Source organism: Aquarana catesbeiana, linkage group LG01 (assembly GCF_042186555.1).
Source record: "Aquarana catesbeiana isolate 2022-GZ linkage group LG01, ASM4218655v1, whole genome shotgun sequence".
In the NCBI taxonomy this organism is placed as follows: Eukaryota; Metazoa; Chordata; class Amphibia; order Anura; family Ranidae; genus Aquarana; species Aquarana catesbeiana.
In genome coordinates this window covers 421,371,354-421,389,034 of record NC_133324.1, presented here as the reverse complement: position 1 = coordinate 421,389,034, position 17,681 = coordinate 421,371,354, and the positions used below count along the sequence as shown (strand labels likewise).

The 17,681-nt window shown below is 42.3% G+C and overlaps 1 protein-coding gene across 2 annotated transcripts in view; it reads left to right on the top strand.

Annotated features, from left to right (window-relative positions):
* TTC39B (tetratricopeptide repeat domain 39B) overlaps nt 1–17,681 on the top strand; it is a 195,719-nt gene that overhangs the window by 139,803 nt on the left and 38,235 nt on the right. For both annotated transcript variants that reach the window (XM_073635685.1, XM_073635696.1), the window contains 3 exons: nt 570–634; nt 757–862; nt 15,344–15,409. In XM_073635685.1, the coding sequence (XP_073491786.1) occupies nt 570–634; nt 757–862; nt 15,344–15,409 (237 nt within the window). The remainder of the gene's footprint in view (nt 1–569; nt 635–756; nt 863–15,343; nt 15,410–17,681) is intronic.

Sequence of the window (17,681 nt, the reverse complement as noted above, 5' to 3'; positions counted from 1 at the left end):
GTGGGGTTGTTTTTCAGGGGTTGGGCTTGGCCTCTTAGTTCCAGTGAAGGGAACTCTTAAGGCGTCAGCATACCAAGACATTTTGGACAAAGACTGGGATGCTATTAATGTTCATGCAAAGGCAGGTGTCCCAATACTTTTGACAATATAGCGTGTATATACCATATATAGCCTTAGCAAACTATTCTATTTTTTTCATTTAAATTCTTTCTTTCATTTGGACCAAATCTGCATAATTTGTGTGGTGTCATTTGTTGGGCATGTCTTGTTTTGTTTTTTTTTAACAAATAACTTGTCACAAATGTAACTATCACTGGTTACAACCAATTAGATGGTCATTTCTAAACCTGCTTACTAAAATTGCCAGAATCTGATTGGTCACTCTGAGGAACATTTCCATTTAATGTACCTGCAGGCTTTACTTTAGTAGCCCTTCTTGGACAAACAAGTAAAAAAAAAATAAATAAATAAATATATATATATATATATATATATAGGTGTGAAAGGAATGCTGTCATTACTTACTGAAACACTGTAATGATATCTTATATAACTTTTTTTTTACCCAGGATGAAAACATGATCAATTTTATCAAAGGTGGCCTCAAAATCAGGACAAGTTACCAAATCTACAAGTATGTTTCAAAACATAAATTAGAGCTTTTTTTCTTTCTTTATTGCATTGTTGACTGTTCTCCTTTTGCGACTTTGGTTTTTCAGTTGCACAGAAATGCTTTCAATTTTTTTTTCATTTAAGAGAATGCCATCAAGTTCTTTCAGGAATGGCCCAAGACAAAAACTCCAGTGACACCTACCATCAGTTTGAAGGCGGTGTTAAGCTGGGCATAGGAGCCTTTAATCTGGTAAGAATTTATCCACAGTGAGTTATTGGCAAAGTTTCATAAGGGAGAAAACTGTTTGGTCTTTAATGTGTTCATATGTGTGCAGCTGGAAGACTGGTATAGGATTAAAATAATTCTTTCAGAATTCGTGGGGAAAGAATAGGTTGTTCAGGGACCGCACATACAAAGATTATGCTACCTTATCTGCTGCCTTTTTATTTTCAAGGCAGATACACTTAACGGTAGCAGAATACCTAGTCAAGCCAACAATCAGGGCTTATATGAGCATCCTTTTCCTCTAACAAAATGCTCATGCTTATGCTAAATAAATGTATTTAAGCAAACCAATAAACGTACTAATGGGAACATGCTGCTTTCTTCAATTGCCCCTTTCCCACAGGTTCATCCTGGCTGGACTCCGCATACCACACCACCACTTTAGCAATGACATCATTATTGGCCAGCTCCTTCTTTGTTTTGTGACGGCCCACTAACAATGTTGTGCCAGATCTCATGGAGTGGCCTAAGTGCAGTCTACCTGTTCTAATACTTGCGTCTGCCCCTGTTCAAGTGATCTCATTTGTGTGACCCTGTCTGGAACAGCATAGCCTTTGTTTAGAAAGTGCCCTTAATGGGTCTTTATTCATTCCTAGCCGTACTCTTCAGGACTGCTGGAGGCTGCCTTGATTATGGATGAAGAGGACCCAGCAAGGACACTTTCTGAAGAAAGGGCTCTGCACAGTGAAGATCAGCAGACTGATGATATCGGTCTAGGCAGTCACTGACTGGAGCCCAAGATAGATGTCCAAAAACATGTGCTCAATTCTTGGTTAGTTAACAGCTCAAGAGGCATAAAAGTACTTGCAATGCCTTGAAAAAGTATTAATTTCTTTCTTGTACATCACGGGACACAGAGTCACAGTAATAACTGATGGGTTATAGGGTATCACTAGGTGAGTTGACACTGGCACACCCTAACCAGGAAGTTCAACCCCCTATATAATCCCTCCCCCTACAGGGATACCTCAGTTTTTTAGCCAGTGTCTTAGGTGTTGGACGTGTAAAGATGTCCTGTGCTGAGCTCCAAAGGGAATATCCTATATCCTATACTGGGGCAAGCCAGGCGAACCGGATTCATTTCAAAGTGTCCTTTCTAGGCCGAATTGGATGGTACCCGGGCCTCGTGTCAGCACGTCCAGCGTGCTCAGACGCCCACATTGCCGGCTGCAAGGCTATAAAAGGCACACTTTACAGGTGCACTCAGCCTTTGGAGGGACACAGAGCTGACGGTCGCATGTAAGGTGGGACCCAGGCATTCTCCTAGGCAGCATTTACTAAGGAAACACTAGACTGGGCATTGGTAGCAGGGCTGTTGCTAGACTACATCGCTCAGCAGTCAGTGTTCATTTTGTGATACCTCCACCTTGTTGGTTTGCACTATGGGTAGAAGAGGTTCAAATACCCCAAGAACCAGAGGCTCTAGGGGATCTCCTTCGGGTTCTGAGGGCCCCCTGTCTGCAGCATCCTCCCCTCCTGAGGGGCCAGGGACAGCTAGCCAGGGAGAGCCGTTGGGGTCAGGGGCTATACCTGCTTCTGGCACTTCAGCCCCTGTATATATTACGCAGGAGGTTTTTTCCTCAACCGTTAATGGTTTAGAGGAAAGATTAATGGCCGTGATCACATCTTCACTCAGTGGAAGAAAACGCACTAGGCCTTCCTCTGCTACCCAAGACCCTCAGGTAGAGGAGCTCTGGGATAGGGGAGGAAGAATCCCTTTCAGAGGATCGGGATGGGACGGATGATTCCTCTTCTGAGGAATCAGGTGGAGAAGGGCCCTCTTCAGCTTCTCAGGATGAGAAAGTCTTAGTGCAGATCCTTGCTGGATTGGTCCGCTCCACATTTAAGTTACCTGTATCTGAGTCAGTTAAAGAACCCTCTTCTTCTTTGGGGTCACTGAAGCCTCCTCAAACAGCACATGCTTTTCCTGTTCATAATTTACTTGAAAAGCTCCTTTATTCTGAGTGGGATCACCCAGATAAATGTTTTTTTCCACCGAAAAAGTTTTCAACACTTTATCATATGGAAGAAAAGTTTATCAAGATGTGGGGGATACCGGCCGTTGATGCCGCCATTTCCTCTGTAAATAAAAGTCTGACTTGTCCTGTAGACAATGCTCAGGGATCCTGTGGATAAAAAGATGGAATCCCTGTTGAAAGATGTTTTCGCCTTAGCAGGTTCAGTGGCTCAACCTGCAGTAGCAGCGATTGGAGTCTGTCAATACTTAAGAGACCATGTTAAGCAGGTCATCAAAGTTTTACCTGAACAGCAGGCCCAGGGGTTGGCTAACCTTCCAGCGGGCTTATGTTTTGCTGTTTACGCCATCAGAGATTCTATCATGCAAACCTCTCATCTTTCACTTGGGTTGGTGCATATGCGTAGAATCTAATGGTTAAAAAAATGGTCAGCAGAAGCACCATGTAAGAAGCTCCTGGCTGGGTTTCCATTTCGTGGTGCAAGGCTGTTTGGAGAAGACTTGGCTAACTATATCCAAAGGATCTCTAGCGGGAAAAGCACTCTTCTACCTGTTAAGAGAAAGAGTAAGCGTCCCTCTTTCAAACGGACTCTTTCCCCAGTGCCTGGGGCATCAGCCTCCAGGCAGTCGCAACGGCCTCCTCCGTCTGGGTCAAGAAACAAGAGTCAACCCCAGGGACAAAAGAAGTCCTGGGGGAAGAAGTCTACCAGACAGGACACTAAGGCCTCTTTATGAGGGGGCGTCCCCGCTCGCTCGAGTGGGGGGAAGACTGCTACAGTTCTCAAAGCTCTGGCAGGAGGACTTCCAGGACAGATGGGTAATCTCCACGGCAACTTAAGGTTACAAACTGGAGTTCCAAGAATTTCCCTCTCCTCATTTCCTCAGATCAAATGTCCCCAGGGATCCAGAGAAAAAGCAGTCGCTCCTTCTAGCGTTAGAGCGGCTTTTGTCGCAAGAGGTCATTATGGTGGTTCCCACGAAGGATCAGGGATTGGGCTTCTATTCCAATCTTTTTACGGTCCAAAAGTCAAATGGGGATGTCAGACCCATTCTGGATTTAAGGGATCTGAATCGATTCCTAAGGATTCGGTCCTTCCGCATGGAATCAATTCCGACAGTAGTCTCCATCCTACAGGGAGGAGAATTTCTGGCATCGATAGACATCAGAGATGCATATCTGCATGTGCCCATTTTTTCTGCTCATCAGAAGTTCCTGCGCTTCGAGATAGGAGGGCGCCATTTCCAGTTTGTGGCTCTGCCTTTCGGGATTGCCACTGCACCTCGAGTGTTTACAAAGATCTTGGCTCCTCCTCTGGCCAGATTAAGGGCTCAAGGTATAACTGTCATAGCATACCTAGACGACCTGCTCTTGATAGACCGGTCGGTAGCCTCTTTGAATGAGAACTTGAGGACCACAGTCAAGTATCTGGAACACCTAGGTTGGATTCTCAACCTAGAAAAATCTTTCCTAAAACCAGTAAGAAGACTGGAGTGTGACAGACCTTGCCGGAAAAGAGGCTTTTGGAGGGGACTGAATGCCAGCCTCCTGCAAACCGATTATGGTCCCTGGCATTTGGGGGGACGGTGCTCTTTGTGAGCTGTATGCCTGAGGACCCTGGAGGTGGCGTTACTTTAGATTCAGGTCCATGTCCCCAAGACACACAGACTCTGGGGACCCTGGATATGCCATTGTGACGGGAGTCACTAATAGGGGCACAAGGTGAATGAGAACCCCACTATGATCTGTGCTAGTCAGAGACTCAATGCTGTATATATGTGTATATAGAATGTGTACTGTTTGCTGTGCTACTTTGGGGTGGGGCTGTATTCCAATGTTCTATTGTGTTTGTCTGCCTTGGATCACAGGATGTGTATTGCTGTGAGGAAAGAGGGAGGGGGGATTCCTCCAGCTGCCCCCCTGTTTACTGATGAGAAGTTAAGCACACCTGACCTGTGTGTCCATTGTCATTGGACAGTTTAACCCGCCCTGTTTTCCAAGGGTGGGGGGGAAATGTTTTGAAGTGGGATCTGTATAACATGTGTTTTTTGAATAAAGATTCATTCCTGCTTGGAGCCTGAAGACAGAGCTGTGTCTCGTTTTTGGGGTGGATTATTTGTATGGGTTCCTTGTTTGGCTGATTGGAGTGTTCGGTAGCTGCCTTTGTGTTTGGGTTTGAAATGTCCTAAACGACTTTAACCCTTTTCATACACGGGGTGTCGTTACATGGAGTATTTGGGTTTGATTATAGATACAAGCCAGGAGAAAGTACTTCTACCTCAGGCAAAGATCACTGCTTTAAGGGAGCTGATTCTGGTAGTCAGGACCAAGAGCGGTCCTTCTGTCCACCTTTGTATGAGGCTGCTGGGAAAGAGGGTGTCTTCATTCGAAGCAGTTCCCTATGCTCAGTTTCACTCAAGACTGCTGCAACACAGTATCCTGTTGGCCTGGAACAAGAAGGTTCAGGCATTAGACTTTCCGATGCACCTGTCTCATGCTGTGTGTCAGAGCCTCAATTGGTGGTTAATACCCGAAAATCTGCAGAAGGGGAAATCCTTTCTACCGGTTACCTGGACGGTGGTAACAACGGATGCCAGTCTTTCGGGTTGGGGAGCAGTTCTAGAATAGTCTGCGGTCCAGGGGGTATGGTCCAAAACTGAGAGGACCTTACCCATCAACATTCTGGAGATCCGTGCGGTATATCTAGCCCTAAGAGCCTGGACTCTCAGGCTACAGGGTTGCCCAGTCAGGATCCAGTCCGACAATGCCACAGCAGTGGCTTATATCAATCATCAGGGAGGCACCAGGAGCCGAGCTGCTAAAAGAGAGGTGAACCAGATCTTAGTCTGGGCAGAGAAGCAGGTGCCATGCATATCGGCAGTTTTCATTCCAGGGATAGAGAACTGGCAGGCGGACTATTTAAGTCGCCAGCAGTTACTCCCAGGGGAATGGACTCTGCATCCCGACGTCTTTTGGGCCATATGCCAAAGATGGGGGGTCCCAGATGTAGATCGCTTTGCGTCCTGATTCAACAAAAAGATAGACAGATTTGTAGCAAGGACAAAGGGTCCTCTTGCATACGGGACGGATGCGTTGGTGATTCCGTGGCATCGGTTCTCACTGATTTATGCATTCCTGCCTATTCTGCTACTGCCGTGACTTCTTCGCAGGATCAGGCAGGAAAGGAAGTCGGTACTTCTGGTAGCTCCCGCCTGGCCCAGGAGGACTTAGTATGCAGAAATAGTAAGGATGACGGTGGGTTTCCCATGGACCCTACCATTACGCCCAGACCTGTTGTCTCAAGGTCCAGTGTTCCATCCTGCCTTACAAACGCTAAATTTGACGGTTTGGCTATTGAAACCCACATTCTGAAGAATCGTGGGCTTTCAGGTCCTGTGATATCTACCTTGATCAATGCAAGGAAGCCAGCTTCCAGAGTAATCATAGAGTCTGGAAAGCTTATGTATCCTGGTGTGAATCCAGGGGTTGGCATCCCAGAAAATATGTGATAGGTAGAATTCTTCATTTTCTACAATTGGGATTAGAGATGAAGCTGGCCTTGAATACCATCAAGGGCCAGGTCTTGGCCTTATCAATATTATTTCAACGGCCACTTGCTTCACATTCTTTGGTCCAAAACTTTTTGCAGGGGGTGACGCGTCTTAATCCTCCGGTTAGGGCGCCCCTAAACCCCTGGGACTTAAATTTGGTTCTGTCTGTTTTACAGAAACAGCCTTTTGAACCAATACGTCAGATTCCTTTGGTCTTGTTGACAAGAAAGTTAATTTTTCTGGTAGCCATTTCTTCTGCTAGAAGAGTATCAGAATTAGCAGCTCTTTCCTGTAAAGAGCCTTATTTGATTGTACACAAGGATAGAGTGGTATTGCGCCCTCATCCTAGTTTTTTACCGAAGGTGGTTTCAGATTTTCATCTAAACCAAGATATTGTTCTGCCTTCCTTTTTTCCAGATCCCTGTTCTTCGGAAGAAAGGTCACTACATTCTTTGGATGTAGTAAGAGCAGTCAAGGCCTATCTGGAAGCAACTGCTCAAATTTACAAAACGGATGTTTTGTTCGTGCTGCCAGAGGGTCGCAATAGAGAACAGGCAACGTCAAAAGCTACTATTTCTAAATGGATTCGACAAATGATTATTCAAGCTTACGGTTTGAAACAGAAGATTCCTCCGTTTCAGATCAAGGCACATTCCACAAGGGCTATTGGTGCTTCTTGGGCAGTGCATCACCGGGCCTCTATGGATCAAATATGCAAGGCCGCAACCTGGTCTTCAGTCCATACATTCACCAGATTTTATCAGGTGGATGTGAGAAGGCATGAGGATATCGCCTTTGGGCGTAGTGTGCTGCAGGCAGCGGTACAGGGTCCTCAGGTCTGATTGCACCCTACTTGGTTGTGGTTCCCCTCCCCTCAGATAGCATTGCTCTGAGACATCCCATCAGTTATTACTGTGGCTCTGTGTCCCGTGATGTACGAGAAAGAAAATAGGATTTTTTATAACAGCTTGCCTGTAAAATCCTTTTCTTTTGTTGTACATCACGGGACACAGAGGTCCCGCCCCTCTTCTAATACACTTATATTGCTTTGCTACAAAACTGAGGTATCCCTGTAGGGGGAGGGATTATATAGGGGGTTGAACTTCCTGGTTAGGGTGTGCCAGTGTCCAATCACCTAGTGATACCCTATAACCCATCAGTTATTACTGTGGCTCTGTGTCCCGTGATGTACATCAAAAGAAAAGGATTTTACAGGTAAGCTTTTATAAAAAATCCTATTATCCCTTCACATTTTCTACAGTTTGTCATGTTACAACCAAAAAACGTAAATGTATTTTATTAGGATTGTATGTGATAGACCAACACAAAGTGGCACATAAATGTGAAGTGGAAGGAAAATGATAAATGGTTCTCCACATTTTTTTTTTTTTTTTTTACAAATATCCGAAACGTGTGACGTGCATTTGTGTTCAGTCCCCTTTACTCTGGTACCCCTAACAAAAATCTAGTGGAACCAATTGCCTTCAGAAGTCATCTAATTAGTAAATATAGTCCACCTGTGTGTGATTTAATCTCAGTATAAATACAGCTGTTCTGTGAAGCCCTCAGAGGTTTGTTAGAGAACCTTAGTGAACAAACAGCATCATGAAAACCAAGGAACACACCAGACAGGTCAGGGATAAAGTTGTGGAGAAGTTTAAAGCAGGGTTAGGTTATAAAAAAAATATCCCAAGCTTTGAACATCTCACGGAGCACTGTTCAATCCATTATCCGAAAATGGAAAGCGTATGGCACAACTGCAAACCTACCAAGACATGGCCGTCCACCTAAACTGACAGGCTGGGCAAGAAGAGTATTATTCAGAGAAGCAGCCAAGAGACCCATGGTAACTCTGAAGAAGCTGCAGAGATCAACAGCTCAGGTGGGGAGAATTACAACTATTAGTCGTGCACTCCACAAATATGGCCTTTATGGAAGAGTGGCAAGAAGAAAGCCCTAAGAAGTCCCATTTAAAGTGTGCGGGAAGCCATGTGGAGGAAATGGCAAACGTGGAAGAAGGTGCTCTGGTCAGATTAGACAAAAATGTAACTTTTTGGCCTAAAAGCAAAGCGCCATGTGTGGCGGAAAACTAACGCTGAATATCACTCTGAACACACCATCCCCACGTGAAACATAGTGGTGGCAGCATCATTTTGTAGGGATGCTTTTCTTCAGCAGGGACAGGGAAGCTGGTCAGAGTTGATGGGAAGATGGATGGAGCCAAATACAGGGCAATCTTAGAAGAAAACCTGTTAGAATCTGCAAAAGACTTGAGACTGGGGCAGAGGTTCACCTTCCAGCAGGACATTGACCCTAAACATACAGCCATAGTTACGGTGGAATGGTTTAGATTAAAGCATATTCATGTGTTAGAATGGCCCAGTCAAAGCCCAGACCTAAATCGAATTGAGAATCTGTGGCAAGACTTGAAAATTTGAAAAGTTTACAGAAGCTCTCCATCCAATCTGACAGAGCTTGAACTATTTTGTAAAGAAAAATGGGCAAAAATGGCACTCTCTAGATGTGCAAAGCTGGTAGAAACACACTGAAAAAAGACTTGCAGCTGTAATTGCAGTGAAAGGTGGTTCTACAAAGTATTGACTCAAGGGGGCTCAATACAAATGCATGCCACACTTTTCAGATGTTTATTTGTAAAAAATTTGGAAAACCATTTATCATTTTCCTTTCACTTCACAATTATGTGCCACTTTGTGTTGGGCTATAACAAAAAAAATGCAAATAAAATACATTTTTGATTGTAACATGACAAAATGTGGAAAATGTCAAGGGGCATGAATACTTTTTCAAGGCACTGTATAATCTCAAGTGCGAAACACATCAAAGTATACCTTTTAATGACAGTTTGTGCATCTTCAGCTGTTAAACCAGTGTTTTCTTGGACCATTATCTTGTACCTTGGTACCAGTCAATGTTTGGAAGGCACCAAATGCAACTGCCAAGGTAGAAGATATATACCGATGTACCTTGCGGCAACGGTGAAATAAGTGTACTGTATATGACTGCCGCTCAAGGATGAATTTTTAAAATAATGTATTGGAAAATGATACTATTGCTATATATTGTGCAATCTTGTGTGTTCTTGCAGGCTTTTAAAGTTACTAACGGGTCCATTTTAACTGTCAGTCGTGTATAGGGCCTAAACAACTAATTGATTCTGAAAATAGTTGTCAAATATTTTCAGAATCGATTAATCGGCCAGCCAATTAGTTGGTTGCATACAGAATGCATTATTTGCTTACATATCAGAAAATACAGTGCAGCACACATACAGCTCAGTACACTGTTGATACATGTCAGTAAATGCCTGAGAACTTGTGAATGTGTGAGGAGCAATGCCTCATGGGATATGTAGTCCTGGGCAGGAAGTGAGTGGTTCTAAAGGCAGAAGTTTTTTTCACTTTGCTATAAGGGCACTCTATACTATAATTTGCAGCTTGCTTTTGGGGCACTCTGAAGGCAGGAGGAGCCAAAAGCATCAATAGGGGACCCCAGAAAAGGATAATCAGGGCTGCTCTGTGCAAAACCATTGCACAGAGCAGGTAAGTATAACATGTTTGTTTAAAAAAAAAAAAAAAAAATCACTTTAACCACTTCAGCCCCAGAATGATTTACCCCCTTAATGACCAGACCATTTTTTGCGATACGGGACTGCGTCGCTTTAACTGACATTTGAGCGCTCGTGCGACGTTGTACCCAAACAAAATTGATGTCCTTTTTTTCCAAAAAATAGAGTTTTCTTTTTGTGGTATGGGATCACCTCTGTGTTTTTTTATTTTTTGCGCTATAAACACAAAAAACCTACAATTTAAAAAAAAAAAAAAAAAACAATATTTTTTTACTTTCTGCTATAAATACATATCCAAAAAAAAATATGAAAAAACTAATTTATTCACCAGTTTAGGCCTATATGTATTCTTCTACATATTTTTGGTAAATAAGCGTATATTGATTGGTTTGCGCAATTGGTTTTTTTAATTGTTTTCACTGGTAATGGCGGCGATTTGTGGGTTTTTTTTTTTTTTGCAGGACTGCGACATTGCGGCAGACAAATCTGATTCTAAGTGACACATTTTGGGGACCAGTGACATTATTACAGTGATCAGTGCTAAAAAAACAAACTGATCAATGTATAAATTACACTGGCAAGGAAGGGGTTAACACTAGGGGGCGATCAAAGCGTTAACTGTGTTCCTTGGGTGTGTTTTAACTGTGTGGGGGATGGGCTTACTGAGACAACACAGAGATTGTTGTTCCTGATCACTAGGAACAGCAGATCTCCAAATTGTCCCCTGTCAGAATGGGGATCCGCCTTGTTTACATAGGCAGATCCCCGTTCTGCCTCTTTACCGCGATTGCGGGTGGCTGGTGGACATCGAGGTCACTGAACGGGTGTGCGCCCGCTGTATCTCCTGCACGGACCGACGTGTATGTCGGTTCTCGCAGCTGGGCCGCCCGGCCGCAGTATGCGGGCGTTCCAGAAGTAGTTATAGACTGTGTGCAGGGAAGGTCAGCATCTCGACTTGAGGTAATATAAGGCATTACAGTTACATTTATATTACACCTTTACCAGTATTGTGCATTATATTTAAAATGATCATATCCATTAAAAAAAAAAAAAAGTCTCAGCTTTTAGTACTACTTTTACTATAAAAGATTCCACCCTTCATATAGCTTCATGTCTGACTCCTAGTTAAAATGCCCATACATCCTACTTCTGGCTGCATTTATTTTATATATATATATATATATATATATATATATATATATATATATATATATATATATATATATATATATATATATATATATATACACACACAGTATCTCACAAAAGTGAGTACACCCCTCACATTTTTGTAAATATTTTATTATATCTTTTCATGTGACAACACTGAAGAAATTACACTTTGCTACAATGTAAAGTAGTGAGTGTACAGCTTGTATAACAGTGTAAACTTGCTGTCCCCTCAAAATAACTCAACACACAGCCATTAATGTTTAAACCGCTGGCAACAAAAGTGAGTACACCCCTAAGTGAAAATGTCCAAATTGGGCCCAGTTAGCCATTTTCCCTCCCCGGTGTCATGTGACTCGTTAGTGTTACAAGGTCTCAGGTGTGAATGGGGAGTAGGTGTGTTAAAGTTGGTGTTATCGCTCTCGCTCTCTCATACTGGTCACTGGAAGTTCCACATGGCACCTCATGGCAAAGAACTCTTTGAGGATCTGAAAAAAAGAATTGTTGCTCTACATAAAGATGACCTAGGCTATAAGAAGATTGCCAATACCCTGAAACCGAGCTGCAGCACGGTGGCCAAGACCATGCAGCGGTTTAACAGGACAGGTTCCACTGAGAACAGGTCTCACCAGGGTCGAAAAGAAGTTGAGTGCACATGCTCAGCATCATATCCGGAGATTGTCTTTGGGAAATAAACTTATGAATGCTGCCGGCATTGCTGCAGAGGTTGAAGGCATGGGGGGTCAGCCTGTCAGTGCTCAGACCATATGCCACACACTGCATCAAATTGGTCTGCATGGCTGTCGTGCCAGAAGGAAGCCTCTTCTAAAGATGATGCACAAGAAAGCCTGCAAACAGTTTGCTGAAGACAAGCGGACTAAGGACATGGATTACTGGAATCCTGTCCTATGATCTGATGAGACCAAGATAAACCTATTTGGTTCAGATGGTGTCAAGCGTGTGTGGCAGGAACCAAGTGTGGAGTAGAAAGACAAGTGTGTCCTGCCTACAGTCAAGCATGGTGGTGGGAGTGTCATGGCCTGGGGCTGCATGAGTGCTGCAGGCACTGGGGAGCTACAGTTCATTGAGAGGACCATGAATGCCAACATGTGCTGTGACATACTAAAGCAGAGCGTGATCCCCTCCTTTCGGGGACTGGGCCGCAGGGTAGAATTCCAACATGATTCCGACCCCAAACACACCTCCAAGACGACCACTGCCTTGCTAAAGAAGCTGAGGGTAAAGGTGATGGACTGGCCAAGCATGTCTCCAGACCTAAACTCTATTGAGCATCTGTGGGGCATCCTCAATTGGAAGATGGAGGAGCGCAAGGTCTCTAACATCCACCAGCTCCGTGATGTCATCATGGAGAAGTGGAAGAGGACTCCAGTGGCAACCTGTGAAGCTCTGGTGAACTCCATGCCCAAGAGGGTTTTTGGTTTAATAGACTTCGATGGAGAAGCTGCAGAAAAGCATGTACAGTCCCTGACAAGTCTTGTCGCTTGTGTACAAATTGACCTGAAGTGCCGCTAAAATATATTTCTAATCAAGATTTTATTACAAGAAATGGGTCATTTTAATCCCAACAGCTTTTGTAATAATGTTTCAGTGCAAAACGAAACTGACAAAAAGTATTCTAATATTCACAGCTTGGTAAAGCCCATTGAGTCAATTTTATGCCAAGACATAAGTGTTGTCGCCTTGTTATATGAGCTTCACCTGTGACTAATAATGGATCAATTAGGTCTCAGGTGTGTATAAAAAGAACACCAGTACACTAGACCTTCTCAACTGCAACTAGACCTCTGCAAACATGCCTAAGATTCACCCGGAGACTAAAGTGTTGATTATCAAGAGGCTGAAGACCAGATCCACTGCTGATGTGGCAGACACCTTCAGTGTGTCTCAGCGTCAAGTTCAGAGGATAAAAAAAAGATTTGAAGAGACTGGAGACGTTTTGGACAAGGCCAGGTCAGGCCGACCCCGCAAGACAACTGCTCGAGAGGAACGTTTGTTGGCTCGAAAATCCAAGGCCAGCCCATTTTCCACTGCAGCAGAGCTCCACGAGACCTGGTCACCTGAAGTCCCTGTGTCAACCAGAACAGTTTGTCGGATTCTGTCTCAAAATGGCCTCCATGGTTGAATCAGTGCCCATAAGCCAGCACTAAACAAAAGACAATTGAAAAACCGTGTGGCATTTGCCAAGGGCCACAGCCTGCTAAAAGGATGGACTCTAGAAAAGTGGCAGAAGGTGGATTTTTCAGATGAATCTTCTGTTGAATTACACCACAGTCGCCGCAAATATTGCAGGAGACCTACTGGAACCCGCATGGAGCCGAGATTTACCCAGAAAACAGTGAAGTTTGGTGGAGGCAAAATCATGGTCTGGGGTTACATCCAGTATGGGGGTGTGCGAGGGATCTGCAGGGTGGAAGGCAACATCAAGAGTCTAAAATACCAAGAAATCTTAGCTACCTCTTATATTCCCAACCATAAAAAAGGCCAAATTTTGCAGCAGGATGGTGCTCCATCGCATACTTCCATCTCCACATCAAAGTTCCTTAAGGCAAAGAAGATCAAGATGCTCCAGGATTGGCCAGCCAGGTCACCAGACTTGAACATCATTGAGCATATGTGGTGTAGGATGAAAGATGAAGCATGGAAGACGAAACCAAAGAATATTGATGAACTCTGGGAGGCATGCAAGACTGTTTTCTTTGCTATTCCTGATGACTTCACCAATAAATTGTATGAATCCTTGCCAAACCGCATGGATGCTGTCCTTCAAGCTCATGGAAGTCATACAAGATATTCAATTTGGATCTCACAGCACCACTACTTAATTTGCTGACATATTTTTGGATTTTCAGTAAAGTTGTTCAATTTCTGTATCGGCGACAAAACTTTTGTCTTGCCAAAATTTGACCTGTATGTCTTGATTAAATGATAAATCTTTTTTCAGTGAAACGAATTTATTTCAGTGCATTAAACATCATTTGGGAGGGCTTTAGCTTTTCATATGAGCTATTTCTAACAACAATTGATGAATTAAAAGTCAGGTTAATAGCAGGAGTTTCTACGAAATAGAGAAGCGACAAGACTTTTGTCAGGGACTGTAGTGCGTTGTTGCCGTGATTTGCGTTTTTTAATCTGCCCAACAACAAGTTGGCCAAAAGAAAGCATAAGGAATGCAAACCGCAGCAAAATCGGGTGTGCAAAAAAGCACAGCAAAAAGCACTGCAGAAACGGATCAAAAGCAAACTGCTTAGGTGTGAACTGAGCCTTGTGCTGGCCAAACATGTATCGATTTTCGGACGAGAATATTCATACAAACAATCTTTGTACATTTGCTGAATGAAAGAATGTTGTTCGAAAGTTTCTCTTGCTTTTAACATTCAGTTTTAAAATGAATGTAATTTCTGAACAAAAACCACATACACTGTCTGAAAATTCCTTTCACCAAGAAGTTTTCTATTCTGCTCCTTTGAATTTTCCCGTCACTGTGGTCAAATGAACGTCGATTTGACCCCACTAACGATTATAAAATCGAACCAAGGTTATTAGAATGACATCTTTTTTGAAGAAATAGATTGTTTTTGTATGGCCAGCATAAGTGACAGCAGACGCAGGTAGCTTTTATCAAGCCACCTACCTATGACAAGGGAGTCTGTCATACATATTACAGTTCTGTCTGAAAATCTGTAAAACAGTCTTTATTTTTTTTTTCTTTAAATAAAAAATTTGATCTCCGAGTCTGATGATATTTACCAGATTCAACCTTTAATAGTATATACAATATATCTCCTCTGTATGTTTTTCTCAGAGGGGATTATAGATTTTGCTCCCTAACCATAAGGTTGGTTATTTATATTTGCCACTGCATATAGATATTTAAGAATAAATTGCCTTTTGTTTTAAACTTTACATATTAACTAAATTATACACCACACTTTTGTTAAGGTTCTTAATGAAAATTAATCGTTCGTTGCAGCCCTAATCGTGTATATAAACAAGTGGGATGAATTCATGGTCTAGTGTGTAAATGCTCAGTTGCAAATATTTTTTTATTAAAATTATTTAATGGCTGGAGATAAGCTTCTTTATTTTGCATGCTGCATGTCTCTGTTGCGCCTTTGTTTGTAACACTTAATTTTTTTTTCCACAGATGCTTTCTCTTTTACCTTCAAGGATACTCAGGTTGTTAGAGTTCATTGGATTTTCTGGCAACAGGGTAATTTTTAAATGTTTTCAATATTTTAAAAAGGTACAGACTAGTGTGCTGCTTGAGATATTTTAAGAAGATGATATCTTTTTATAGGGCAGCTGTACTGCTGTGTGACTTTTAACTCCTTGGAGACATTTCTATCTACATGTGACAGTATTTAAACTGCAGCCAGAGCAGATGTGGGGAAGCTGTTTAATCTCTGCAGGTTTTCTGTGACCTTTTAATAGAAAACGCCAATAAAGTGGCTGATAAATTCTTTCAGATCCTTTGCTAGGAAGGGTGAAATTTTAATTCCAGCTTGTACTGCTGAAAACTAGGAACACTCAAAGGGGGATATAATATGCATTTGGTTTCATGAAATTTAATAAAACCAAGGGGTATATTTATAAAGCTATGAATTTGACATTCTCCAAACATTTACTGCATGTGTACCTTCCTGGTGCATGTGTTTCCACTGTACTTTTGTTGAGAAAAAAACATTCCCCTCTGGGTGATCTATATACATTATAAGGATTTTAACAAACTTTGTTGCAGATTCTTACCTTTTGTTTTTCTAAATAAAGAGCTATTTGTCTGTGTCCATGTGCAAAGGTAATGAGAATGGGAGTGACCTTTTCATTATTACTCAACAGCTGCATTTGCAGGGTTCTAATGTGCAAATTGGCAGGGTCTGGATCCTGTAACACGTGATTAAACCTTTGGGAAATTTTTGCTGTAGAGGATGCCCAAAATCAGATTTGTATCTTAGTGCAGACTTCTGGAAAAATCAGTTACCTACTCATACAAGCAGGAAATTACATATCTGTGTGCAGATCGCCTCCGGGTTGCCATATTGCATTGCATTTTACAGAAAATTACAGCACTGTAGATTGAAAAGGAAGGGTCATTTTTAATATGGTTATATAGCAATATGGCTTGTGTTGCAATTGTATTTGCTATATTTTTTTTACTTGTCAAAGAATTTTATTGAATTTAAAAAAAGAAAGGCAAATACGTACATGAACAAAAGAGAATCGTCTCACATATTGCATATGGGTTAAGAAACATCCGAACAAACAGTTTTGTCAGGGACAAGTAGATGCTGGGGTTCACCTAGATAGATTATGAATGTGATGGTCTGCGACCATAATAAACAAACAATTTTAAAGGAATAAACAATTGTCGCTGATATAGCAATCAAGACCCCTGTTAAAATGTCAGGTTTCTGTGATGTAAAAAAAAAAATGAGACAAAGATAAAATAATTTCAGAACTTTTTCCACCTTTTAATGTGACCTATAAACTGTAGAACTCAATTGAAAAACAAACTGAAATCTTTTAGGGGGGGAAGAAAAAATAAAAAAACTAAAATAATGTGGTTACATAAGTGTGCACAGCCTCCTATAACTGGGGATGTAGCTGTGTTCAGAATTAAGCAATCACATTTAAACTCATGGTAAATAGGAGTCTGTGCACATCTGCCATCATTCAAAGTGCCTCTGAGTAACCCTAAATAAAGTTTAGCTGTTCTAGTAGGTCTTTCCTGACATTTTTTTAAGGGCATCCTACAGCAAAAGTCATGAAGGATACAAAAGAATTTCCAAGGCATTAGATATACCATGGAACCCAGTGAAGACAGTCGTCATCAAGTGGAGAAAATATGGCACAACAGTGACATTACCAAGAACTGGAAGTCCCTCCAAAATTGATGAAAAGACGAGAAGAAAATTGGTCAGAGAGGCTGCCAAGAGGCCTACAGCAACATTAAAGGACCTGCAGGAATATCTGGCAAGTACTGGCTGCGTGGTACATGTGACAACAATCTCCTGTATTCTTCATATGTCTGGGCTTTGGGGTAGAGTGGCAAAACTCTTACGAAGACAAATATCCAAGCCTGGCTAAATTTTGAAAAAACACATCTGAAGTCTCTCAAAAACATGTGGGAAATGTTTATGGTCTGATGATACCAAGGTTGAACTTTTTGGCCATAATTCCAAAAGATATGTTTGACACAAACAACACTGCACATCACCAAAAGAACACCATACCCACAATGAAGCATTGTGGTGGCAGCATCATGCTTTGGGGCTGTTTTTCTTCAGCTGGAACAGGGGCCTTAGTCGAGGTAGAGGGAATAATGAACAGTTCCAAATACCAGTCAATATTGGCACAAAACCTTCAGACTTCTGCCAGCTGAACATCTTTCAGCATGACAACGACCCAAAGCATACATCCAAATCAACAAAGGAATGGCTTCACCGGAAGAAGATTAAAGTTTTGGAATGGCCCAGCCTGAGCCC